Below are 27,222 nucleotides of genomic sequence, written 5' to 3'. Positions count from 1 at the left end.
AGTATTTCGCGTTTTCCCCGGCACGATCCACAACATTGCAGCATGGAGCGGCTTCAGGTAAGCCATCTGGAAATGGCCCCCTACTTTAGAGATAAGGCAGGAAGCCTCCTATCCCCTTGAATGAACCACATCTCAGAAGAGGAAGCAGCTTGGCCATAATTATATTGTATGTGGCACAGCCAAGAATAGAACCTGATCTTATGACTCCCAGCCTTCCGCTTGAACAAGAAGCACATTCTTTGTGAACTCTGAAAACAAGTATAAAACATCCACTTCCTTAAATATTAATCCTGAGGAACTAAAGGGAAGAACATATGACAACGATATCCATATATAACATCTTCAATAACATTATGGAGTATGTATGTGCAAGATGCATTTGTGCATATTTGGTCTCAAACAAATACATGCAGAGGTGCTATGTTCAATTTCTCTGCACAGATTAATCAATAGGACACTTCCAAGCACTCTGGCTAAACAGAGAAAACAGCATACGTTACAAAAAGACGATGAGATGGTTTGATGCGTGGGATGAGACTGATGCTGATCAACAGGAGCTCCATAATATAACGATGATTAGGGAAGGGTGTGACAAACATCAGACTGATATTCCAAGTAAGTTGGAATACCATACACTGGAAGTCTTATGGTGTAAGAGTGGAGTCTGCAGGTAGGAACCACCTGAGTCATTGGTTTTTTTTCCCCACAGCTTCACAGGACAGGAGACTTAGTGAAGACATCATGTTTCTCATTCAGCCATGGTCAAGGGATCAGAAGCACCCTTTGGACTTCTTCCTATTGACCTCATGCACTCTTCCTTCCCTCTTCAGCTTGAATTCTCCCTCCCTTCTCTTTTCAGCACGATAATTATTTGCCCTCATTTATTCTGAGTGTACATGATGCAACCACTTGCCGAAGCTAAGTAAGTCTGGGGTGTGTCAGTGCCTGGATGGGAGACAACTTGAGAACCCAATGCATGTCACATTGAACTACCTGGGGGAAGAGTGAAATAGAAATGTAACAATAAATGAACTGCAGAACTGCAGAAAATGAAAGATGGGGGAATTTGAGCAGGAGAACACAAGCCCCAGGAGTGAGGAAGGGGAGGAGCAGGGAAATTCCAGATCTCCTAACCATGGTCAAGAGATTGGCAAAGATTGCCATCTGCATGAAGCCTTCAAATCATGAGGCCGAGAAGGAAACTCTGATAGTTATTTCCCCTCCTGGTCATCTCTTTCAGAAAGATCTGCTGACCTGCAGTAACAAACCAGAGACAGCTCATAGTTACAGAAGGTGGCTTGTGGAAGAACATAATAAAAATGAGACCCCCTCAACTAAAAGTCAACAATGCAGACTGATAAGTTTGCCAACCTCCAAGTGAGCCCAGACTACAATGATCAGTTCCCTTGCAGAAAATGGTAGCTTTGGAAGGTAGACAATATGGAATTATATACCCCACCGGGGTCCCTCTTCTCCCCAAACTCCACCATCCTGAGGATGCTCCCCTAAATCTCCAGGAATATTCCAACCTAGAGTTGGCAATCCTACTGGCTGATTATTTCTGACTGGCTCCAGCCAACTGTTTTTCATGAGAAAGTTGCCAAATAAACATGCATGTTTCTAGAATGTTCCAAATCACTGTCCCAGATCAGAACACAGGGAGGTACCTTAACCACTACCCCCCCCCCCCCGCTCAGGTTCTTCCTCTTACAAACGGATGGTAAATCATCTAATCTTTCAAACGATCAGCTAGTCATTCTCAATACCTTGGTATATTCATTATGATCAAAATATCCATTATGATCAAATTAAAAAAGAATCTTCTACTATCCATTATGATCAAAATAGAAAAGAATCTTCTACTAACACTCTTCTGGAAAGGGTAGCTTTGCTATTACTTGATGATGTGAAGTTATCTTTAGTATATATCATGTCAAGAGTTTAGAAGTTCTCTTAAATCCCGCTTTGCTGTTGGAAAAGTACTGCAGAGGCAGCTATGACTGCCTTTCTTTATCATCAGATTGCTAGGTTATCACCCCTTTGGTACTTTTCAACGAACTTTCTGTAGAAACTCACATGATGCTTCTATGTTAAGTTTATTTGTACTAATATATATATATATATGGTTAATGTTCTGGCATCTGGTTAAAGCTACAGCTGTTCCTTTTATTATTTTGGGTTTTTTTAACCCTCCAATGTTTTTTAAAAAATATTTCAAATTTTTCTGCAGCCTGGGGCATCTTTCAGGTATGTGGGAAGAGCTGTCTTGTCTGTTCGTGGCTCAAATCTCCAGATTTAAGTATCCTCAGATCTCTGCCACTTGGCTATTAGTATATAAATTCATCTAAGAAAGAAACAGCTGAAGTACCCAGCTAAAGCAAATAGCCCTGGCATCCCACACAGGTTTCTCTGAAATATACCTGCTCAGTCTCCAATCTCAGTCTCCAATCTCTAAAGAATTTCTTAGCTGGACCTAATCCTAATCTCTCTTGTTCCAAACTTTATTTAACTCCAAGATACTCCACTAGCTAAAACAGGGATTGCCTCTGAAAAGCTCTTATGTCTTCTGCTAATAACCTTTGCATAACCTTTGCAAACAAACTTAACACATACAAATAAAAACTCCAAACAGTACTTTGGAGTCCAGATAAACCCCTTCCAAAAAGTTTACAGGGCTCAATCCCTCCTTCTTCCCACTCCCATCAGACTGACAGAAAAATCTGTTAATGTCCCATGCCTGAGGCAAAAGGCCTGTGCAGCTTCATCAATATTTAAGGGGCCTCTACCTTATTTCAGGCCATTTGTGGATTGAATAACAGATGGTGACTTTCTGAATGGTTGTACTTTCTAAAAACATAAAGCAGAACAGCAAGCATATCATACTGCAGGCTACAGAGAAACCCTTTCTCAGGCCATTCTCTAAATGTACTTATTTATTAAGAACAATAGCTATTTCTTCTTTTGATGAGCTTCTTGAATTTAATTTGTACCTAATACAAGTGCATAACTTGAGTGAGCAGATGCAAAAGTGAACAGGACTCTTGTATTTTAATAGCTAATAGAAGAGGGAATTTTTGCAGATATATTGTCCGCTCTTGCACCAGAAACCACCAAAGACCAAGCATGGTAGGTACCAAATGGATTCAGTTTATCAGGAATTATAGGGGCCATTTCCATGATGCAGTCTTCTGTTGCCATTTTAGAAATAAAATGGGTTTTTCAATTGTGACTCATAAAAGTTTCTGTATGGCATGGGATTGTGTGCATAGAAGGGCAAGTGTTATGAATCCATACATGATTCACAGAAATTATGCTTGGGCACTGCCAAGAAGATGAGTTACAGAAAACGATTTCTCTGGCAGAAGCAGCTTTTGTCACAGAGAGCATAAAGCAACACAGACAAGAGAGTTTAAAGAAGAAGTGGATTCTACATAAGGCCTGCAACTGAATGGCCATCTCCACAGTTTTTTCACACTTGAAGAAATCACCCAGTCTCCACATGTCCATCCCATGACTATAGAAATTAAAGCTAGGAATGGAGAATAAGAGACCAGCAGCAAGTCTTCCAAAAACAACTATGTATCTTGTGACACAAAAGTGACTACATTTATTTGCAAAAATTTCAGTGACTTGCACAACTCGGCATAGTAGCACATTAAGAAAAAGCCTGTCAGTAATGACTTCTATACCAGCAACAGGCCTTAACTTCCTGTAGTACAATTGTGCCATGAAATCCAGCCATCACCTGCGTGGTTCTCCCCATCCCATCCTACTACTCTTCCAGTTCCATATAGCTATGCTACCACCGCTGTGCATGACCTCTTCCCTCTCCCTCTCTCTGCCAGGAACACAACAGAGACTGGAAAGGCTTTTCTGGGGCAGCTGGCCTTGGTGCTCCCCCTCTTCCGCCAGCAGATAGAGTGTACTCACTCATACAGCTGCAACAGAATTCCACTGAGGGGGGGCTGCTGTGTCTGTGTTCTCTTGTCCTCTGGCAGGATGCAAAAAGAGCAAGAAATGGAGCTCATATACTTCAGTAATGGGGACCATGTCAGGTCACTTACAGACAATTTTTATTTTCCCCAAGCATCAAAATACAAAACCACATAATACCTTTTATGAGACTAACCAATATAACATAACACAGTGTGCAACCTTTCAGCTTCCCCAGAACTCTTCTTCCAGCTGGATGTTAAAGTGGGAAGAGATTCATCAGGCCATGATCTTAAGGGCCTCTTCATCAGCATCCTGTATCAAACCCTGTTCTGAATTTAATGGACACAGGGAATGACTGCATAAGGTTGCATTTCTGGCATGAAGACAAAAATGGAAGCCATCTATTTGTTACTGAAATCTTAACAACCAAATGTTGATCCAGTGTATCTCTGATGTCATATAGAACACAAGGCCAAGAGCATTAGATGCCAAGAGCAAAAGAAAAATGTAGCAGTCCTTATATTAAGAATCCTGGAGGTTAACTTTAGTTGATACACAAAGCAAAGAATTAATGTAAGCCAAATTATGGTAGCATTATTTAGTAAAGGTTTTCAGATTCCTTTTCCTCCAGTCGAAGTGTCCCTTTCTTTATTTGTCAAGAGCCAGTATTTCCAAACATACAGCTGAATGTCTAATGAAAAAGTCAAATTGGAGCACTGTTCAGTCTCTCTAGCTCCCATTTTTGTTACTTCCAAGAATGCTGAAACTCATACGCACACATGCTCTTCATCTAAAGAACTATTATTTCTGTTTAACTATAAATCTCAGAACAAGAAGAAAAGGAAAAGCGTGTGTATAAACCCAGAAACACGCCAGGTTCGTTCACATTTTTCCTTAAGCACAGTTATTTGTGATGTCATAATAACAGATTTTGAGTCTTTTATCATATTCAGGGAATAGCTATGTACCAAATCTCACACTTCTGCAATAGAGATTACTTACGTTTTATTGCCATAAGGTTTAGCTGAGAGATTGTGTCTACTATATTTACATAAGTATTTATTTCCGATGAAGAAGGTGCACAGATATTTTTACTGAAGTGACTTGAGAGCATGCTTACAATATTACCCAGACATTTCTACTGGGATCTGGTCTGGTACAATTTTAATGTCTCTAGCTTTGATCTATCCTAATTCAGCATTATTCTATTAATTTAAATTCACTGAACGAAAGATCATAAACCTATTAATGCAGGATGCCAGACTGGCAGATGAAACTTCTAAAGAAAAGTGCATATTCTATAACAAATTGACCTTTGTAACGCAATATATTTCTAGAACGGCACAAATAACATCAGCTCATAATGATTTTTAATTCTGAATAAATTTCTTACAAATCCTTAAATAATGCACTGAAGCACTTGGGAGGGAGGGGTAAGAAATCTACTCTGATCTAATGGGCACAGGAAAGAACGAGAAAGATCATATCACCTCAATGTTCCTCAAAAAGGTAGGATTCTGTGGCCAGCCCTCAGAACAACTTATTTTAAAACCTGAAGCACTTCAATATCCCACAGGGTTTTTAAATGAGTATTTTTAAAAAATGACTTTTTCTATAAAACTTTTAAAGAGAGAAATTCTGCTTATTAAGGACCTCGGGGAGTAGGTCAATGAAGTGGATGAAATTCTTTTATTTGCTGGTGGAAATTTCCAGTCTGTTGGTGTCTTGATGTTTTAAGTGCCACTTGTCTAAAAATGTGGATGATTAAGCTAGCATTAAAGAAGTAGAGATGTTAAAAGACTCAAATACCTCATTCCAGTTTCAGCTGTTGATAGAAATACATACAGGAGTGTGTATATTTCAAAACATTTCACTTGGACCAGGAACCAAAAAGATGACATCAAAATTATTCTCCAGATTAGGTCCTTCCTTGCTTTTCTCCAAAATTTTAGATTCCAAAATTGCCAAGTGATTACAAGAGTAATTAAGACAATCCACCTCCCAGTGTCAAGATGGGAAGAGGCACAAGGGAAACAGGGAGGGAGGGAAAGGGGGATGACAGAAGAAACAGGATGAGGAAGGGCAGGTCAGGGGCCAGGGGGCAGCTGCAACAGGTGCTGGCTGGCAGCCCATCCTCTAAGAAGCAACTGTTCGAGGCATGGCTTGCAAACAGGGCTAAGCCCGCACTGACCATTGCCGGGACAATGAGGACCTCTGTTTGCATCTGGCACCCAGGACAAGTACAGAGGGGCAGCATGGTATGGAGAAAGGAGCCTGCTGTCCACAAAGGACTCCAATTCTGAAAGACAGGCGTTCAGAATTTTCTTTCAGCCTCTCTCTTAGAGAAGGCTTGCCTCCCCCCCCCCCGCCCCGTTTCAGTCTGTGATAACGCACAGGCTGAGGCAGGAAGCAAAATTCTTCCTCATCAGGCAACACCAGGAGTGAGATTTCGCTAGGCACAGATGTGCTAAAGAGGCTCTCATGGGTTCACAAACACAGCCGCTTTCCCTGTCTCTCTCTGTTTCTGTGAGACACAAAACCATGGCTTAGCTGGGCTTCCAAAAGGCTTCTTTTAGTGGAAAGGTGCGGCTCCTCAATGGGGAGGGAAAGAGACACTCTTCTTTGTCATGGCATCGCATGTCTAGAATTAAAAGAGGGTCTTGGGGCTGAGCCCTGTTAAGTCCTAAATTAAGCCGTAGCCTTTCCAGTCTTCCTTAACAGAAGTATCTTTTCAAGCATATTTTTCTTGTGACACAATTAGTTTACATAGTCCATAAGTAAACCAACCAGTATGTTGAAAGATTCTTAGAAACCACATTTTGAGAGGAACAGAAGAGTTGATGCCCTTGAGATTCTTTCTACCCCTATGATTATTAATGTCACTTGGGTCCTACTATCACAGGGATTAGCCATTTCTTTCACATTCCATTTTTACCATCCTTTATTTAAACATCTAGTGGTAGTGTATAACGGGGGAGATGAGATTGCATTTTGGTGCCCATGCAGATGAGGCAATTCCCCACATGAGCTGTTTGCATATCAGCCAAACAGCCTGGCAAACATTCAGCACCCATGATTAACACATGCCACCGTGACGCAAGCAGTGCATGAGCAAGTTTAGTGAGAATGTTTGCCTAGTCACAACCTGCCTTTTAAGAAATGTATAGTCATGGCAAAGGATTCAGCGGAGGGTTCTTCCACCCATTACTCTTGTTGTGCATGGTTATCTTTCAAGAGTGAGAGTCTTGATCTCATGCTGTCTGAATTTTGTGGGAAATAAAAACTGCAGTATTAAAACCAGGCAGTTTTCTAATGTCTCAGGGTCCAAGATCGTTCTAGTCTTCCATTCTGATCATACAGGACACAGGGTCAGCACTCCATTAGGTAGCTTTCAAGACAAAACCTGGGCTGACCATTTGTTGAGCACACAGTGGAAGCAGATAGGCAAAATGCTTTAGCCCAGCCATTCCTCTAGCCTTACATTCCTTCCAAGAACTGCCTCTGTACTGCCTCTTTTTATGGAAGGACAGAAACCTGAGAAGGGAAGCAGATTTTCTGGCTGCACAGTGCCAGGCTCAGCCTTTGGCCTAGGTGACAAAGGGAAATGCTAGCACAAGTTTTATTGCTTATAAGTGAAGGAACTAATAACCCCACCCGGAGACAGAATGCTGCAGACAAGCTCTGTGTAAATTGCATGCAAGGCCACCTTTCTGCCCCACAGCTCCAGCCGGATTTCAAAAGCACCCGAAGACAACAAATCTCTAAGAAATCAGAATTCCAGTCCCATACAGAATCTGACCTAAACCTTTCAATTTTTCCTGCGCTACAATAACAAGAAGTTATTGGCCGTATCTCCCCTAAAAATTCTACCAGGCTGTTAAAATAGTGCTTCCCTCCATCCTTAAGGTCCACAGATAGGAAGTGCATTCTCAGTTCATGCATCTTCCTAGCTCAACAGACCTCCCCCTCCCACCCACTCCACACCTTGGGGAGGGTGAGGAGGAGGAGGCAGGTTGGAAGAATGAGCTTCCTGCCGTAGCTGCAGAGACAGCCAGAGGCAGGGTCTGGTTGCACAAGCCTCCCTAGAAGGATCAGGTAACTGCTGAGACAGCATTTCTCCCATCATCCAAGCCCAGCCAGACAGCCCTTGCTGAAGGAAGCTGGTGGCACCACAGAAACTCCCCGTACTAGTACTTCAAGGTTAAAGCAGGGGACACAAACCACTATGCAGTCTCTCTCTCTCTCTCTCTCTCTCTCTCTCTCTCTCAAACTCCAATCCAGCTCAGGTATAGCTGGAAAGGCAGCTAAACCTGATTACTTTCTACCAACATCCCTCATCACTTCAGATCCCTTTGTCCCCCACAACTGTCCTTTCGCAAGTTCTTGGACATTCTTTAGGACTGGCTGAAGTTTTAATGGGAAATTTTGCGAAACTACAAAATGAACCGAAACTCTAGATTTGCGCAGATGCTATGATATGGAGAGCAGAGTTGGCAACTGTGGGGTTCTTGCATATGGCCATTCACTACTGACAGAACTAGGAAATGATCACAATGTAGGATTGTTTCCCTCTATTTGAGCTACTGTATTATACCCACAGGATTTGAGTCCAGCGGCACCTCAGAGACCGACTAGTCTTGTTAGTCTATAAGGTGTCACTGGACTCGAATCCTGCTGTTCTACAGCAAAACAACATGGCTACCTACCTCAGTTATACCAGGAGAGTGTGAGGTGCCTAATATCAGGTGTGACTAGTCCTATATTTGTATTCTGTATCAGCCTGTGTCCATGTGGTGAAAATCAGAAACTTTGCCCTGCCAGGAAGGCAATCAAATTGGCAGGGCCTGAGTCAAAGGGGGTGAAGGTACATGAAGAGGCAGAATGTAGAAAGTATACAAGAACAGGAATGAATTGCCATCTCAGAGAAAAATTTGGCAGACAAAAAGCAATCATCAGCAATCACCAGGGATAAATAACTGGATGCGTAGCACACCGTCTCAATGGTTTCATCAATCCTCCTCCCACACTTCCTTTATACACTCACATGCAACTGGATCAGCACAGAACTATTTAAAACCTGCAATTTGGAATAAAGGGAAGAGAGACTGGTAGAAACGAGGCACTAGTCACTTCAGATCACATATTGATCAGAAGGGGATGTGCATGTCTTCCAATATCTTTTCCCAGCCTTTGCGCAGTACAACCGAATCTCTAACTACCTCTCACAGTCCATTTGTTAGAGGCTGCCAATCATTTGAAAATCCTCTCTGATCAGAGAGAGAAGGCAGGACATACCAAGAATCAGGAACAGATGTTAATGCTGGAAAGGAAATGAAAAGTCTCCCAGAAGTATGACTGACTAGCGATATTCAGAGTCTGGATTCCTGGTAGTAACTAACCCTCGATATAACTGATTGTCCATTAAGGCATCTTACAGAGAGCAGCGCTGAGGAGGGTTTTTCTCACTTCCAGGGTGTGTCCTATCACAGCACATTTGTGTACGTCATTACACACTGTGGGGTTTTATACAGACCTTCCCTGTGTAAGTGTCCTACATTTCTTTACAGACTGTTCAGTTTGCTGTGGTTTTGTGTTTTGTTTTTGCACTTACGTTGTTGCGCTATTGACATGGAGCAATCTATCAATCACAATCTGAGCATGCCCTGTAACACTGTGTCACTTAATCTGTTACCGCTCTCAGAGACTACATGTCTGTGTACAGGTCTGACCTTTGGTTAGTTACTTTCCCACATTTGGTAATTTTCATTGGTTGCGCTGTCCTTTCCCTTTTTGAATTATAGACAGTAGCTAACAAATTCAGCACAGCTATGATCTGGGCTGAGTGCAGGACTACGGTGATGCTGCTCTGGAAGGTTATTGTTGATGTTCTTCAAAGTACTCTTGCACCGTTTTTTTTTTTTGTCCCATCCTGCTTATCAGTAAAAATTTTGCTGTGTTTATGCACCTTATGCCAAGACCAAATTCATTATTTTGGGGTCTACACCACATTAACCACATTTTCTAGAATGACTCTATGCCTGGACTAGGACCTGACGCTGCATTCCAGAGCCACTGAACTAGAAATCAGCATCTTGTTTATTCTCATGTCTACAGAAGTAAATACTAGTTTTCCTACAGAAGGCAAACACTTCTCACAGACAGATGACTCCAAGAAAAGAGAAACAGCAAGTTCAGTGTGCGGAACATTCCATCATTCTGTGCACTGAAATATAAAAGGACAACCCATTCCAATGAGAAACAGAAGACATGAGCGGCAAGTTTTTGCTCTGGCTATATTTAAGTGAGGAATGTGACCTTGTGCAAGTTATTGTCTCTGTTTTTTCATTCATAAAATGGTGGAAATGTCACTAACACATCCTAACATCACAGAATGGTGTATGAATAATACTCTGCCCTGATAATATCAGACCTTCAGCAAAAGAAAACACCCGTCTCACATTCATGAGACCGTATACTGCCCAGCCCTATACTAAACTCCCCTTCTAAAACACAGTTTAAGGGGGCCAGCCTCACACATAACAATTTTCTTAAGCATAGCAGATGACTAAAAATGTAATCGGAATAAAGCAAACATGTTGGTAAACACATGTCATAAAACGTGTAGTAGAGGTATGCAATTTTTTAAATTTATTTTGTTTAATTTTGTTTTTAATTGTGGCCATGATTATTACCTAATCTTTATTGGTCTCAATGGGAAACATAGTTCCAGTTTTAATGTCTTTATTTTCCATCCCAGTGGGATGGCATTTCCAAGGACTGTACTCTTCACCCTAGGTATCCTTCCTGTCAGATTCCAGGCAGATAGGATTCTCATTGTATAGGCTGAGGAAGACATTTGTCAATCCAATAATGTAGATAGTGCGGCAGAATGGGACCCAAAATCTATATAAAATAAATGCAATACCATTAGGAACTGCACCACATTTACACTGCAATCCTAAGAGTTACTCCAGTCTAAGCCCTTTGAAATCAATAAGCCTAGACTGGAGTAACTCTGCTTAGGATCTGCTTAGTGGTATGTGTGGCCTGCTCAGTACCAGTCATGCAGGGATTTAGCTAGAGGTAGAACAGCTAAGGAATGTCAACTTTCAGCAGGAAAACGGCTCAGGAGGATCAGATTTAGAAACTCCCTCAAAACACACACACACACACACACACACACACACACACACACACACACACGTTTTCCCTTGAAATTGGAGCTCTAGAGGTAGCAATGTTGCCAAATTTTGTGAAGCCGTGCTTTCAATTTGAAATGACAAGTTTCTGAATTGAATTCTCCCTCAGAATAACAATGCAGCTGACTTTTTTGCTGACCGTAGTAATGAAATTTGATAGAATTATGATGATTAAAATTGATAGTTTTGCATCAGTTGTCTATACATGGCATAGAATGTTCGTAAAAACAACATGAGATATATACATGGCACAAAACAAATAAACGAACTGGAAACATCAGCAATGAAAATAGATCAAACAAAAGACAAGAAAATACCAACACAAAAAGGGACAGAAGGGCATTAGATCCCTATACAGAGGATGCATAGAGTCAGCTGGTTGGCCACTAGGTGAGACTGGATGCTGGACTAGATAGACCACTAGTCTGATCCTGCAGAACTCTACTTATATTCTTACATTTTTAAAAACAGTACTTAAATTACTACTGCTCTTTTTAAAATTTTACTCATTGAACTATACATAATGGATAGACTGTCTTTATGTGTTACTGACTGTAGTGGTGCACATACTATTGAGAAGCTTCCCAGTCAGACAGACAGATTTTGGGAAGGTTAAGTATAGCATTCTAACCACCTTCCCCACAGTATGCCAGTGATTCAGGAGTTGTGAGAAAATATTTCTGTCTATGCCTATCAAGCAGTGCCAGAGAACAAAAAATGTCCAAGCAGGAACCACACACAAAATCAAAGCGCTCCCTAATCCAGTAACCAGCAATGTAGTTAGTGTAAGCGCTTTGGAGGAAATACTTATCAGTACAATCTGATGTCAAGATCTAGGAAGCTCTGATGATTGGAAAACACTCCTGTCAGTTATCGTATCTGCTGACTTAACCTTTTCTCTTCCCTCTCAATGACCTCAGTGAACTCTATTCAGCCAAGCACAAGAAGAATAGCTATATTAAAATACCACTGGATGTTATTATCTTCAACATAACAACACTGAAAGGGACAATGTTATCTTTATATCTAAATAAACATCCCTGTTATGTATACCAGGCAGCTGGGATTGGCTCCCAAGGCATACTCAGTGCCAAACCACATGACAGTGGTCATGGGTCCATCCTGTGGCAGCTGATACATTTAAAAAGAAGTTGTAGCTCTTTAAAAACTGAAATGGCCCTGATCTGGATTGCATGCAGAAGCACCTATTGAGAAGCTTTTCAGGTGCCAAAACAGCAATAGGGATGTTTTGGCACCTGAAAAGGTGCAAGGGGGACAAGAGCTCCTGGGGCTGCCACACACAAAATTGTGGCAATTTTTAAAGAATCACAACTGCTTTTAAAATGGTGTTAATAGCCATGGGAAGGATGCATGGCTGCTGTCACCTGTAGTTAGGCCCCCAGTGGCATATACCCACAACCAGAAATATTCATTACATCCTCATTACATCCTTATTATTCATTACACTGCATTAAAAATACCCTTCTCAAGCAATTAACACGTTCAAGGCTAACAATTCCACAATAAGCCACCCTATGCCTTCCCCTCTGCATTCATATTCACAAGGAGGTAAACTAGCTTGTTTATAAGAAAACATTTGTAATCCTGGAAAATTAGAAGCTTAGCTGAGAAAAAAAGATCAAAGAAAAAAATTATTCAAAATTTCATTCCATTCCTTAGTTTGGATCCTGGTTTCAGCACATCTTGGCTTAAGAGGAACCCCCTACTAAGTTAGGTACTTCTCGCAGCAATCCAAGGTTCTAAATACAACTTTGCTCAGTTGAAAATGCAGTTAATACTGGCTGTGTTTACACAGGGAATATCCAGCTGTAATTATAGGAATGATGTTATGATAACAGGAAATCCATGCCCTGTGGAGATACTGAGGAAGAGGCTTACAGATATTTTCTAATCATCACCAACAAGAAGCTTTTGTGTATCTGGAGAAGGATGATCCTCCCTCCCTCCTTCCCTCCCTCCTCTTTCTCTTCCCTCCCCCACATGTACCCTGTGGACTTGGATCCACACATGGTTTACATCATCCACACCAGCATATTCTGCATCCACCAAGCCAGATATTTGTTCATGTTCAGTTATAGAGTTCTTTGGTTCTTCTTGTTGAAAGAGCAGAGTCACTGTCCACAGGGATTTCCCCCAAGATGTGCCTGCTTAGTATAACACAAGCAGTAGTACTGCAGATACAAGGAAGAAAACACGAGGCAACTTCATGACAAAGGCAGACAGAGTGTGAATGATGGTCATGGCAACTGCTAAGGCAGCTAAGAAGAACAAAGTCTGCCCTCTGCAGATTCCCAAAACAAACTTAACTGGATCCTCTGTTTGCTGTTTATCCCAGGAGACTTCCTGCATAGCTCTCAATGCGTGAAGAAAGCAATCTGGTACTAGCAAAAGCATATATGGCACATTTAAAAAAAAGATCCTTGCTATGTAATAGCACTTTCCTAGGAGAACGTGAAGGGCAATACTTCTTCTGAAAGAACACTTAGGCAGAAGGAATACTAGAAACACATGTAAGAGTTATCCAAGGCTAAATTCTTCCATACAGAAATAGTTTCAAAAGTCATTAAGGAAGCAAGTGGAAGGAAATCTCTGCCCTTTCCATTCCATCATTCTCACTTCTAGATTTAACCTCTAAAACACAAGGCATCTTGTTCCATCAAGGCTGGAGCACAGAAACCTGCAAATGTATTGCCACAGCAAAGTGGTTACCTACCTTTTTGATCTTGCCGCTTCTCGTTCCGGCAAAGACTACAGTGTGCCCACGGTAGTCATAAGCAGCGACTGATGTCATGCCATCTTCCTTGTCCACAAACAGTGGCACACCTTCAATGGTGACTGTCCCACCCAACGGCTGGTTAAAATCCTGCCCACAGAAATTGTCATCAATTTGTAGAGGCTGTCAGAGAGAAAGAGAATGGCGAAAGACAGAGAGAAATTAGCTGTTTGACAGTATTTCAGGATACCATATATTTACCACGAATGAGAAGAAGCTCTAGAAATCTGCAAGTTCATCACAAAATGTTACGAACAGGACATTTTTGCTTTCTAGAGCCGATGATGCTGACTTCTTTAGGAATCAGGAAGGGTACATAGAGGCTTCCAGCGGACAAAGAGTTTAGCCATCTCATTCCTCACAACTTCCCATGTTTCCCAAATGGCCCATGGGCACCCTCTCACCCCCAACTCATTGCCTTAAAAATGCACATTAATAACATACGAATATTGCACCATACAAATTCATTAAATGTTTCCATCATTTTATTCAAATCTCTGCTTTTCATTTTTTTTCTAAAAGAACAGGAAAGGGAGACAGTTGCTGAGTGTGAGAAATTATCAAAGAGAAGGAATGAAACTACTGAAGACATTTGTATATCTGGAGTTCCTGTATCTTAAGTTTCTAATGTAAAAACTAAAAGCTCAGGCTCATAAATTGCTACAGCGATGAAGCCACAAATGGGCTGATCCATATATTACTACAGAGCTACTACAGATTAAAACTGATCACACACTGGCTTCTGCCCTATAATATACATGTGAAGGTTATTCTTTTTTCTTATTTTTTACCTGCATGTATATCACGAAAAGAAGACAGCAGTTAGTTAAATGTACTTTCAGCACATTCCTGCCCTTCTTTCTGAAATGGCATTAGAAAATTACACTATATATTATCTTTCCATTTTGCCTGAGGCCATATTAACTTACATAGTTAGCATAATGCACAATCTGGCCTATATTTTAGGCATATTTAGGATGCTGATGCAAGGGTCTGAGTGTGGTAGGGAGGATCGACACATCTGAAAGTTATGCTGCTTTCCCATTGCATCATAAGGCTGGTCTACTTAGCATAAGTGACCGCTAGGGAAAATAAGAGCAGTTGAATCTCCATTTCAAGTGTGATATGCCTGTCCTGGAATGGGGCTCAAGGAAAATGAGACAGAACACGGCAGAAATAATAGCAATGCAGATCACCAGGGGCCGCTTTGGCTTCCCATTGTTCAGCCCTCTGGAAAAGTGAAAAAATTGGCAGGTATGTAGGGTCAGCACTCTTTTAAGGAACCATTCACTGAACAAAGAATGTAAGAACAAAGAATTAGGGTAAGTGGCAATAAATTCTCCATTCACGGGAAGAAGCACTTAAAAAAATGACTGCCTGGTCATTTTGCTGCTTTCTTCAGCAGTTTACGGAGTAATCAGGAGGAAGAATATTCATGCAGTGGAATAGGATACAGGGAGATGAAGGCTGCTAATACAACTGACCTATCATTAGCTCATCTGACTGCACAGAAGTTGGCCTTAATGTGATAGAAATGGGAAGAAAAATAAGTAAAAAATTGGTTCGTAAGATCAGCACCTTTCTCATCTAATTAATCTTGCCTAAGTGGCTTTGGCTGGTGATACCTGGCTACCACTTTAAGCAAAACAACTCCATATATTTCTACAGATTATCCTTTAAGTGCTTAAAGTTCTTCTGTATTCTGTACAGCGACTGAAATAGACAGATCTTCTTTACCCAAATGACTTACAATCTAATAGCCACAGAACAAAAAATAAGGAACAAAGGTGGGAAGAAAAAAATATACCAATTCAGAGATCAGATACATTCTCTCGAAAAACAACAGTATGACCACAGACCCTGACTTGGATGTCCCAGGCTAGCCCAGTCTTGTCAGATCTTGGAAGCTAAGCAGGGTCAGCTTTGGTTAGGAACTGGATGGGAAGCCACCAAGTAAGTCCAGGGTATCTACACGAGGCAGGCAGTACCAAACACCTCTGAACATCACTTGCCTTGAAAGTCTTACAGAGTCACCACAAGTTGGCTGCAATGTGATGGCACTTTACACACACAATGACCGCTGAAGCAGTCTGTTCTCAAACGGAGGAACTAAGTAGTAGCTGGTCTTTCCTAGAGTTAAAGAGAGGCACCAGCTGTCTTTCCTTCCTCTAAAGAGAGCTGCCAGGCACCTAAACTCAGTTCTTGAATATATATACATATATGAGCGATGGGGATGACAGCATTACTACGAATTTCCCTGCCATTTTGCAGGAGCCACGATGCATGAGTTAGCAGCTGGCCTACCAGAAGTAGGCCTTCATGCACCACTTAAGGAATTTGTCTTGTTGGCTTTTATTATAGTCCCAAGGATTCCTTACACAGCTCTTAGCATCTATGCTATAGGGCCCAAAGGGAATGGTGCTAGATAATTCCACACACCTGTGTGTTTTCTAGTTCTCCCCAGGTCGCTCCTAAGTAGGAAATGTTGTATTTCACACACACTCACTACAGAATCTGCCCATATACATTGCATTCTGCAGTTTCAGATGAACATTTGCCATATTCTGTCCTAAGGAGCTAGGCCGTGTGTCCACACAGACATTGAACAGTTCCTACACTCTGTTCCAGACATAGACACAATTCAACATAGGATAAAGTGTGTCCACTCCTAATCATAAAACAGTTGACAATCAGGCAGGGGTCATTTCGTAGAAAAAGAGCTGGAGGAACTCATTGGCATAACTCATCAGCATATGCCACACCACTTGACATCACCTATCCTGGTTGTTTTGGACCCAATCCTGGCCATTCAGGGTTGAAATTGGGCCCAAAATGGCAAAAAGGGGCTAAAAATGGCCGAAAAGGGGACCAAAATGGTCAGGATCGGGCCGCTGCTGAGTGGGAGAGTGATCCACCACCTGCCAGAGGCTCTGACTTCTTTGGGGAACTGCCGGAACTGTGTTCCGACATGTTCCCCCTCGAAATGAGCCCTGGAGTAAGGGAAGAGAGAGTGCTTTGTATTTGTTTCAGAGAGTGCATTTTTAGCAAATACCCTAGAAGGAATGGCAAATATGTAAGGCTTGCTCATCCATTCTTGTCACACCATTGACAAGAGGAAAGCATATAATGGCCTACATTTCATATGCATTTACAGAAAACCATACATCAGGAGAGTATGGACTCCATACCAGAAAGGGAAAGGTGAGTTAATAATTCCATGCTGGCCCCAAATGCCAAAACAGTGAAAGTGGTCAGTTTTAAACAAAACTCTTGATTCATCTGGGAAGTCCTCCAGGAATAGATTAATTTAATTTCACCCAGAAACTCCTTTTAACTAGCACTGGCAGGAGACTGTTATTTGCACTACAAACAAAAGTACAGCAGGGACAATTTTGACTGTACCTAGCTAGGAGAGCTAAACCAGAGTGTAAATTAAGGACCAATGTTTTGTTTTTTAGAAGTCTATGGGGGATCAGGATTGACCTCCTGTAGGGTCCCTTTGTGTGCACACATACAAACAAATCCTCCAGCCAGGATTTTTCTAATCTGACATCTGTTACTGTGGTTAGTTGGCTGAGTGAGGCAATCTGGTTCCCTGCCCTGTTTTACAGTGTTTACTGAGGCCATCTTTCCAGATCCACCCATGAAATATCCCCTGGGCAGGGTCTCTTACAGCACTGGCTGCCTCCCTGATACATGGTTTTTCTCTGACAGTCACTTTCTTCTGTCTGTCAGTATCTCCTGCCATATCCTAATGGTCCCAGCTGCCTTAGGCTGGCTCAAGAACCTTTCTAGCCAAGTAAAACAACCTCATTAGCTGCACCTTAAACTTCCTCACCTTATAGCCGAGGCAACAGCAGGACTGAAAGAACCCCAGACTCAAGAAAGATGAACATGTTTTTGAACTTCAGGAGAGGGCTTAGGGGGCAATTTAATTGAGCTGTCAAAATGAAGAGATAAATACTCTCTTTTTAAGTTAGAGCCCTGCCAGAGGAGGCACAGAACAACTGCTGGAGGAGCCAGCCTCTGATTTGTTGATCCAGAATTGGGAGACCATGGAACAAACAAACAAAATCCTGAATATTCTTTTCTGACATTACTAGAGGAGCAACTTCCAGCCTAGAAGATCATCTTTGATCCAGTGTAAAGACAGTAAAGACATTTCATTGGTCAAGAGAAACAGATGACGGTAAGGAATAACTGGATGTGCCTCATTGCGATCTTGTGCCATTTATCCTTCATCTCAGCTGACAATGCTTATCCTGAGAGATTCTCTGTTAAGGGAGCCCAGCAGGGAATTTCCCTTTCTGAAGTCCAATTCTCATAACTATAATGAAGAAGGTTCTAGATTAATCTCTGTTGGAACAGAGGCACGGCTATAGTTTATGAGCCAGTAAGAAGGGCTACAATTGGTGAGGCTCAGTAGGTAGAACTCATGAGTTTCATTAACAGTCCCTCTACCCTTTTCAAGGACTGCCAATAGCCATAATTTATTTTCAGACATTTGCTTCCCTTGTATTGTTGAAGGCTTTCACGGCCGGAGAACGATGGTTGTTGTGGATTTTCCGGGCTGTATAGCCGTGGTCTTGGCATTGTAGTTCCTGACGTTTTGCCAGCAGCTGTGACTGGAAAATCCACAACAACCATTTGCTTCCCTTGGCCAACAGTAGCACCAGAAAGGATGTAGAATAAGGTATCACTGAAAGGGGTATCATTTAATGCAAAGGTTTAGCACTTGGTTATTAATTGCAGTCTTAGTGGCAACCACACTTATCTTTTGGACTAGCAGCAGCAATCATAGGGAACTGCACGGTAGAACTAGCAGCAGTAGCTGGCATACAGTTGCTTTGCCAGTATTGAACAGTTATCTTTTTGGTTAAATGCTCCCTTGCAGTTGTGTAAGGCTCTGCCAAGTAACTCTCAAAGATTTCACTGCATGAGTCCAGGAACTGCACGAGTTAATGTACTTTATTGATAAGCTACTAGAATCATACCCCTACTGCATTCCTTGCCAAGAATGGAGTTTCTCTACAAGTACATAACATATATAGGATTCTAAGCACAGCCTAATCCCCCAGAGTTCCCACCCCCTTCAGGAAAGTTAGCGAAGTTCAAGAGATGAGCAGCAGGACAAAGCAGAGATGATGTATTAGAAGCTTCAAGGCCATAAGGCACTGCTTCCCAGGCTAAAGAGAAAACAAACAGATAACAACAGAATAGCCCCCTCACATGCCAGTCAGAGAACAGCTTCAGCCCCTATCATCAGAGTTAAACAGTACACAGGACCTTGCAGAGTATGACAGGTGACATCCTGACAAGTTGCAAGCAAGGAAAAGGGTTGTTTTCTAAAGGAAAGGGGGGGATCTTCAAATAATGGCTAGAAGCCATCACATCGAAGCCAGGCTCTTGAACTTGCAAAAAGGCAAGCACAGAGCACTTCACTCAAGCCATCTCTCAATCAAGTCTTATGACTATTTAAAAGAAATGGCAGAAGGTGATTGGTTCTCAAAGGTTTCAGTTAAAGAGCAGCCCTCTTTTGCTGCTGCCACATCACAAAGATTTTCACTGTGTGACTGAAGCTTCTATGCAAGAAAATATTTTTAAATAAGTTCATTTTAAAAGGCATCTGGTTAAACAAAGGTTCCACCTGAAATATTGAAGAGTTCGTATTACAGCTATGCGTGACCTCACACCCTAAGAATCTATAGCCGGCTCTCCCCAGGGTTGTCAGGTCCCCCATCAACCAGCAAGGGGTCAGGGGACCGCAGGGGTTGGGCATCATCACATCACTGGCCTGCCAGAACTTCTCTGCTATTTGAGCAAAAACTATGGGTTTTGCCCAAAACACCAGGGCTTCACCAGGCAACATACAGGGAAAGTAGGCACAAGGGAAGGGATGGGAACATGTTGCTGGCGACATAATGTCACCAACAATTGTGTCTAGCAGACATTAAGTCCGAGATACAAAGTCCAAGGTACAAAGAAGAGGCAGGAATGCTGGTGAATTTTTTGTTGCTTAACACACAGTGTGGATGCTCCCTTTGGCCTCTACAGCAGGCCTAGCTACTTGGTGCTCAAAGAGGATAACAGGGGGGTAGGGAGAAAACACCACAAGGAAAGAGGGAGGGGTGGGTCAGGAATGGGGAAAATTCCTTGAACCGTGAAATCTGTTCCTATCTCTACCTCAGCAAGAAGAGAGCTGTTGCCATGACAACCTCTGGTCCAGTAACCTGTGGCCATGAATTTCAGGGTCTGGGGGATGCTGAGAAAATAGAAAAGGGGGAGACTGAAGAAATAACAGAAGTACTAAAACACTCTGACCAGCAATGTGCAAGATCAGATACCTACAAGGCCTTTAATGGGGCAATGGGCATATACTGCACACTAAAACCATGGCTCTAATAATCCTATCAGAGTATGGTAATGAAAGAGCTACAGTTCCAAGCAGCCTTCAGCTGTGAATGTTCACTGCACACCCAAGAGCAGACAACTGGCTGGCCCAGCCCAGAGGCCAGCCCTGCAAAGAGACAGGGGCCAGATGTCCTTTGAAAATATTTGTTCTCAGTTCTTGATATGGCTCTCTCTTTCTTGCAGTTGCAACAAAAAGCTGGGGGACAATCTGCAGTCAAGGCCATACTATGCAGACCACAGCCTGCACAAAAGTCTTTAGATGCCAAAATGTTCCCACCATTGATATATTCAGCTGATCACATGTGGGGATCTGAAGATTCCAGTGGCTACAAAGCCTATGTAAGCTCACATGGGAATAAGTCCCAATAACCAGGGTTATAAACTTCCACAAATTTGAAGTGAAATCTAGTGACAAGTCTGGAAATTTTATGGAAATACAGTGTAGGGCTTTTTTTAAATCCCTGCACACTCCTCTTTTTTCACATTAACACCAGCTAAAATATATGAGAAGCACCATCTAAGTAGAAGGATACAAGTAGTAATGGATACAGAATTTTATTCCTGACAGGAATTTTCCAGACAGTTTAAACCTGACACATACTTCCAAATAGATGCTTATTACTGAAGATCACGGGACTGCCTGCTTTTGTAAAACTCTGCCCGAAGCCAAACTGAGCATAGGAGACCCAAGGACACCACAGAAATGTCTTCCTCGGTTTCACCTCTCAACCTGTGTGTGCTCCATTAAAAGCAGGGACATGTGAACTGGAAGCAATATACATATGAGCTTCTCCTGGCCCCTTCTTACATGCTAGGGTTGCCAGCTCCGGGTTGGGAAATTCCTGGAGATTTTGGAGATTTTGGGGGGAAAGCCTGGAGAGGCTGGGGTTTGGGGAAGGGAGGGGCCTCAGCTGGGTATAATGCCATAGACTCCACCCTCCAAAGCAGCCATTTTCTCCAGGGGAACTGATCTCTGTTGGCTGGAGATAAGTTGTAATTCCAGGAGATCTCCAGCTGCCACCTAGAAGCTGGCAACCCTATTACATGTCCAGGGTAAGGCCAATCACAACTTTGGGGTCAGGTAGCAAATTTCCCCAGGCCAGTTTGGTTAGGGATCCTGACGGAGTTTTGCCATCTTCTGAGCATGGAGTAAAGGTCACTGTGTGGGGGGAGAATTTGGGAATTTCCTGCATTTTGCAGGGGGTTGGACTAGATGACCCTATAGGTCCCTTACAACCCTGTGATTCTATGATTCTATAACTAGGGGGAACCAAAAGACTGATAATGTTCAGGATTCTGAAAGCTTAAAAATGTGCAAGCTTCATAATTAAATCAAAAGAACTTCCCTAAAGGGGTTCATACTAAATAGACATATGGCCCCTTATGCAAAAGGAAAACTCTTTCAAAACCTTGCTGAAATATTCCCAAATGGCACAAAAATCCAAATAAATAAAAAGACTGCTTGTTTGTTTATTAAACCTCATGACTGTAAATCGCTCTAAATTTGGTAGCAGAATCATGACTTTTGAGCATTTGAAGATTCACAATTCTGAAAATGAAATAGAAGTAAACATAAATTTAGGTTAATGCAAACAGCTCTGAGGCAAGAATAAACACTTTGTGAAGATGCACAATTAGTTTTCACATCCTATTTGTATCCAGCCAGGGTGCCTGTTAACCATACAGCTATTTGCAGTCTTCCAGGCCCACATGCCTGCCTGCTTTCCTCTGGGTTTTTGTAATACACAGCACAGAACAATTCCTTTCAAATTGTGCAGTTAAAGAGCCTCGACAGGCACTCACAGAATTGCAACAGCCATTCAAAGATCTGCACCTTTGCAGGCAATAACAACCAACCTCTGACCTGCTGCACTCTGGTAAAAAGGGTGATGGGAAAAGCAACTGAAGGAACAGGAAGCTGAGAGCTCCGACTCAGGCCCAGCAAACCAATTCACAGCTGTGATTCCTTTTGCTTGCTCAGCTGTTCTTGTATCCCACAGCTCATTTTAACAGAGGTTTCTGATGAGGAAGCAGCAAATAATTAGGCCTACAAAATAATTCACAAAGTCGACAGAAGGGGACTGCTTTACTTGCTGACTAGAATGCCACCTCTCCCTCTGAGGGGAGAAAATATCACTTGCCCAGTTGCTTCTTTATAGATATTAATTTTAAAGTATGCAAATTTCTCCCATTAGTATTGAATGCTTAAAAAATCTTTAAAAGCCAGAATGGTATGCCATCTACCTCTGTCTTCTAAAAGTATACTGAAGATTGCAAAAACTGTTTTATCTAGTTTTAATATAGTATCACCTCCAACTCATGATGAAAAAATAACTTTATTACTCTAGAGTGGTTGTAGTGAATCCATGCGCACTATGCAATTCAGACACCCAGCTCGGCCCAAATATAAATAATACTCTTTTAAATGTAAGTCTCCTGCCATCACTCTCATCTCATGGGCCTTTAACCTTAGCCAGATGGATCCTGTCCCGAAGAAACTGTGAATTATGTCGCTTCATACCTTCTGCTCCTAGAACTCTTACTGCGGCGGCCGCAAAGGGTTAACAGAGAGTTCAACTCTAGGGGCTGACTGGAGCGTAACCAATGAAGGCATTTAAGCCCTGGCAGCACCTCTCAGCCAATGCAATCTTTGTTCTGCAAAGCTCTCCACACTCCAATCAACCTCATCTGCTGCTGAATATGCAAGAGCATAAATGTTTATGGTGTTTACTCTTCTCTGCTTTGTCTCAACAAACTCTCTGGGAAGCGACAAATACAGCTGCATTCCCGGGCTGCGGAAAGAGTGCTTGCCGCCCGCCTGCCATGCTACACCGACACCACCTCAATAAATAATTATGCCAGCAATTAGCTTGTTAGCAGCAAAATGACTCGTTAGGGATGCACAGGCAGGTGCCACACCAATAACAGGCCATATCCAGTCGGACTATTTGATGGGAAGAAAACAGATCTCAGGCATTTTTTCCACAGGGAAAGGGTACTGGCTGCAATAGGAAATTCTCATACTGGTCCATCATGGTCACCCATATCACATAGAGCAGGTTATTCCTTCTTGATAACTGTACACCTATGAAGCACAAGGTCACTTACATCTGTATTGTCTGTCGAAACAGACATCCAGCTCTCAGTTTAACAAGTCTTCACTCTCCTGCCAATAATGAAGGAAAATTGTCATGGCTCATAGTAGGTCTAACCTTACCACTAGCTAAATTATGTTCACCGACCGCATCTATTTAGTAAGTACAGTACCTATTTTCTCACTATGGATATGGATAGCTGCTGTATATTGAATCCTCAACTATGGCACTTAATTCCCAAACTGTACCAGTGGCAGAATACTATCTTTCTCTAGGTCTTTGCTACATTTTGGCTCTGACTTATATGTGGCTTTAAATCACTCCCCTGGGAGAAAGAAGAGAAGCCATTTATGGCAGGACACTGAAAATCACTGACTAGGTGGAGAGCAAGCTATAAAAGTTAAGCTGTCTTATGCCAAACCCAGCACTGGTCCATCTACTTCCAGAAGCCTACTCTAACTGACAGAGGCTCTCCAAGGTCTTTCCCAATCCATTTTTCCTGAAATCCTTATAACAGATATCAGGAACTGATTTTGGAACTATTTCAATCCGAAGTGTGTGTTGTAAAACTGAGCTTTGAGCCCCTCTTCTTAAGAAATAAAAATACAACAGTGCAGCCTTTTCTGCCATGGTTTCATGGTCTTTGTAAGTTGCTGCACACCACTGCATACTGCATGCCACAACTTAGAGCAGGCCCCACACAATAACCATAACGTGTGCATCGCCCTTTATTAAGATCTGCCTCACTCAACTCTGCAAGTGTGCAGTGAATGCTGAAATGCTGAATAAGTTAATATTTGGAGAGTTAGATGCAATGTGGAAATACACATCTATGTATATATGGCATCTAAATGTTTATCTTAAGGCTACGAAGTTGAGCCGAGTGATGGGTTAATCAGTTGAAAACATGTTAATTGACTCTATCAACCAGTTAACCACACAATACATTTTTAAAAAATTTAGTCATATGGACTAAAGATGGCACACACTATTTTAGAAGAGGCTTTCTACCTTCTCTGCCACATGAGAATGCCATTTCTAATATGATGATTTGTGTTAAGGTGATGCACACACACATACACAGAATCAAAAATATGTTTTCCCCTTCAGAACTATTGTTTTACTTATAGGCAAACACATGCATTGGATCACTTAACTGACCAATTAAAACTCACAAAGTCACATAATGACTAATCAACTCTCTTGAGGCATGCCTGAGTACCTGATTGTTCTGCCTGCCAAGAGGGAACAGAACATTTGCAAATGGATGAGTTATGTGTAAAGAAATTCAGATGTGTCCATTTCACATGATTATTTTGCTGTCTCACCAGTAACAGTCCTCTTTTTTGTTTTCTTTCACATAACCCACCTGACTGCTACAGTCAGCCTCTAAGGCCCTGCTTTGGATGCCTCCCCTTTCTGAGGCTAGATGGGTGGCAAGCCAAAAGACAGTCTTCTAGGCTGTGGTGCCAAAATTATGGAGCACTCTCTCCCCGTTTTTCTTCTGTCCGTGGTATAAAGACCTTTTTTGTTTTGTCTGGCATTCCCCTAATGATCCTCCTTCCTGCCTTTTGTTTTTATTTGCTGTCCTTTGTATTTTAGCTCTGTTTTTAAATTGGTCTTCTTATCACATATAGTATGATGCTTGGTGGCCCTGATTGGGCAGAAAGATAGGATATAAATGTTGCAAATAAATAAATGTAAATACTGTTCTGATGTTTCTGTGTGCCTCTGGTTTCTGCTTATCAAGTAACTGTTTAGTGATATAAGTGGAAGTATACTATCATCATTTTTTTCCATCTCAGTTCTGAGTTTGACTAGTGAAACAGCAACGACCAAATAACCTGCTCCTGCAGAACTGCGAAGGTGGAAAGCTGCTTGACACAAACTTCAGCCACCACTGAGGCAATCCAATCAGGAGCTTGTCTCTTGCCCAAGCCAAGATGCTGAGCAAGGTAAGTTTTCAATGCAACTGTATTCATGTTTGCAGCATGTTTAGAGATAGCTCTATTTCATTTCACTTTTAAAAAAAATAAGCGTGATGAATCATATCTACAAATCTCAGCAAAGAGATTGCTCACTTGGCTCGCTCAATACCATACTACCAAAACAAACCCCAAAACTCTCACCCCACCTTATTTCATTTAATATGTGTACCTATATTTCTCTTTCAAATGGAGGAAATTGCTAAAACAAAAGACTAGAGTAGCCCCACTGATAGACAGATGACAGGGGAAAGGAAGTATATGTACACTGAGCACAGCATAAATAGGGGAAAAAAGAAAAGAAAAATGTGGACCTCATCCATAACTTGCTATCAACAGTCAGATCTTCAGGCCCTCCAAACAAGGCTGAAGGGAACTGATTTCCCACAAAGAAATGGTGTTCAGCCAGAGAAAAATACAAATGCCTCAATGATTCATTGCCTTACTTTAAGCCCACTTATAAGGGCAACAAAGGAATAGACAGGAAAAACAATATTCATTCATTTAGCATTATTAAGAGGATAGTACCTCAGCTATCCCTTAAGGCCATTCATTTCTGGATTGCCTGACATCTTTAAAGGAAGCAGTAACGAAAGCATGGTTCTCATGCAAAAGCAAACCATGGTTTGTTTTTACAGAAATGAACCTTGGGAATCCTTGGACTCCTGGGCTCCTTCCCCTCCATCACTCGTAGTTAAAAAATTAATCCTTTCTGCTTTTGCAGAGAACCATAACTTGTGACTTCTAAACCAAGACTGAAAACCACAGTTTAATCTTGGTTTGGAGGCAAAGAGATCAAATCACAGTTTGTGGTTCAGACATAACTATGGTCTGCCACAAAAGCAGAAAGGCCAACCTTGTATAGTAATTATGCATGAATTGTGCTTAGATTTGATTTGTGGGGGGCCCTGCTATGTACGAGGAGCAAGATTATATGAATTTAGAGAGGTTGAATCAAGGATTAAATTTCATTTACCTCAAGGGCACAAGGTTCAGTGTAGCAGACCATATGTGTTATGATGCCCAAAGGAAGAATAGCCAAGTTTTCCACACCTGGCCCTTGAGACTGTCTACTTGTCCTTATGTTCTCAGTTTATCAAGCATCTCCTCCTTCCTTCTCTCCTATCATCTTATGCCCAACTGCAAGTTCTTGGGGAAAAGACAGGTTCAGTATATTTGTGCATATATATGCAACATATGAAATCATGACAAAGAATCTCCATTTTTCTATTCTACAGCAGAGGGGAGTGTGGAGTTTTTCTACAGCTGAGGGGAGTGTGGAATTTTAGACCAAGATAAATCAAAACAAAAATTACTTCTTATCTGCCAGCACTTCTGCATAGTTTATGACATATGTCTGATACTGTTGTTGCATTGTTCCTAATTTTTGTCATCCAAGTCCTATTGCATTGTTTGTTGGATGTCTTGTGCTATCTGACTCCATGAGCTTACATTGTATAATCCACCTTGAGTCTCAGTGAGAAAAGCGGGCTATAAATAAAATTATTAAATAAACAAATAAATAGTCCCTTTGGGCTCTTGATGGGCCAGTCTTACACCAAGCCCTGAACTTTACAAACCTAGTTTGGGGTCTATTTGCCAATAGGAGGCAAGGTGGCAGAAGAAAAGGTAGGGATGTGCCTAGCCTAATTGCATCATAGCCACAGGCAGCCCACAGAAGCATTCTCTGGCAGTATGGTAAACCCAAAAACATATTCCCTGGCACAATGGAAACCCAGAGATATACAAAAGGGTTGTCCACATGAGTTTTTCCCTTCAGTTCTAGCGCCATATTGCTTTGA

At 41.8% G+C, this 27,222-nt stretch overlaps 1 protein-coding gene across 1 annotated transcript in view; it reads right to left on the bottom strand.

The window, feature by feature from the left end:
- Window positions 1-27,222, bottom strand: part of PLXNA1 (plexin A1) — a 418,114-nt gene that overhangs the window by 320,715 nt on the left and 70,177 nt on the right. The window contains exon 3 of the mRNA XM_054978424.1: window positions 13,870-14,052. Coding sequence (XP_054834399.1) covers window positions 13,870-14,052 — 183 coding nt within the window. The remainder of the gene's footprint in view (window positions 1-13,869; window positions 14,053-27,222) is intronic.

This window comes from Eublepharis macularius, chromosome 4, assembly GCF_028583425.1.
Source record: "Eublepharis macularius isolate TG4126 chromosome 4, MPM_Emac_v1.0, whole genome shotgun sequence".
Classification (NCBI taxonomy): domain Eukaryota; kingdom Metazoa; phylum Chordata; class Lepidosauria; order Squamata; family Eublepharidae; genus Eublepharis; species Eublepharis macularius.
Note: the sequence above shows the minus strand (reverse complement) of the source record. Positions and strands in the feature narration are given on the sequence as shown.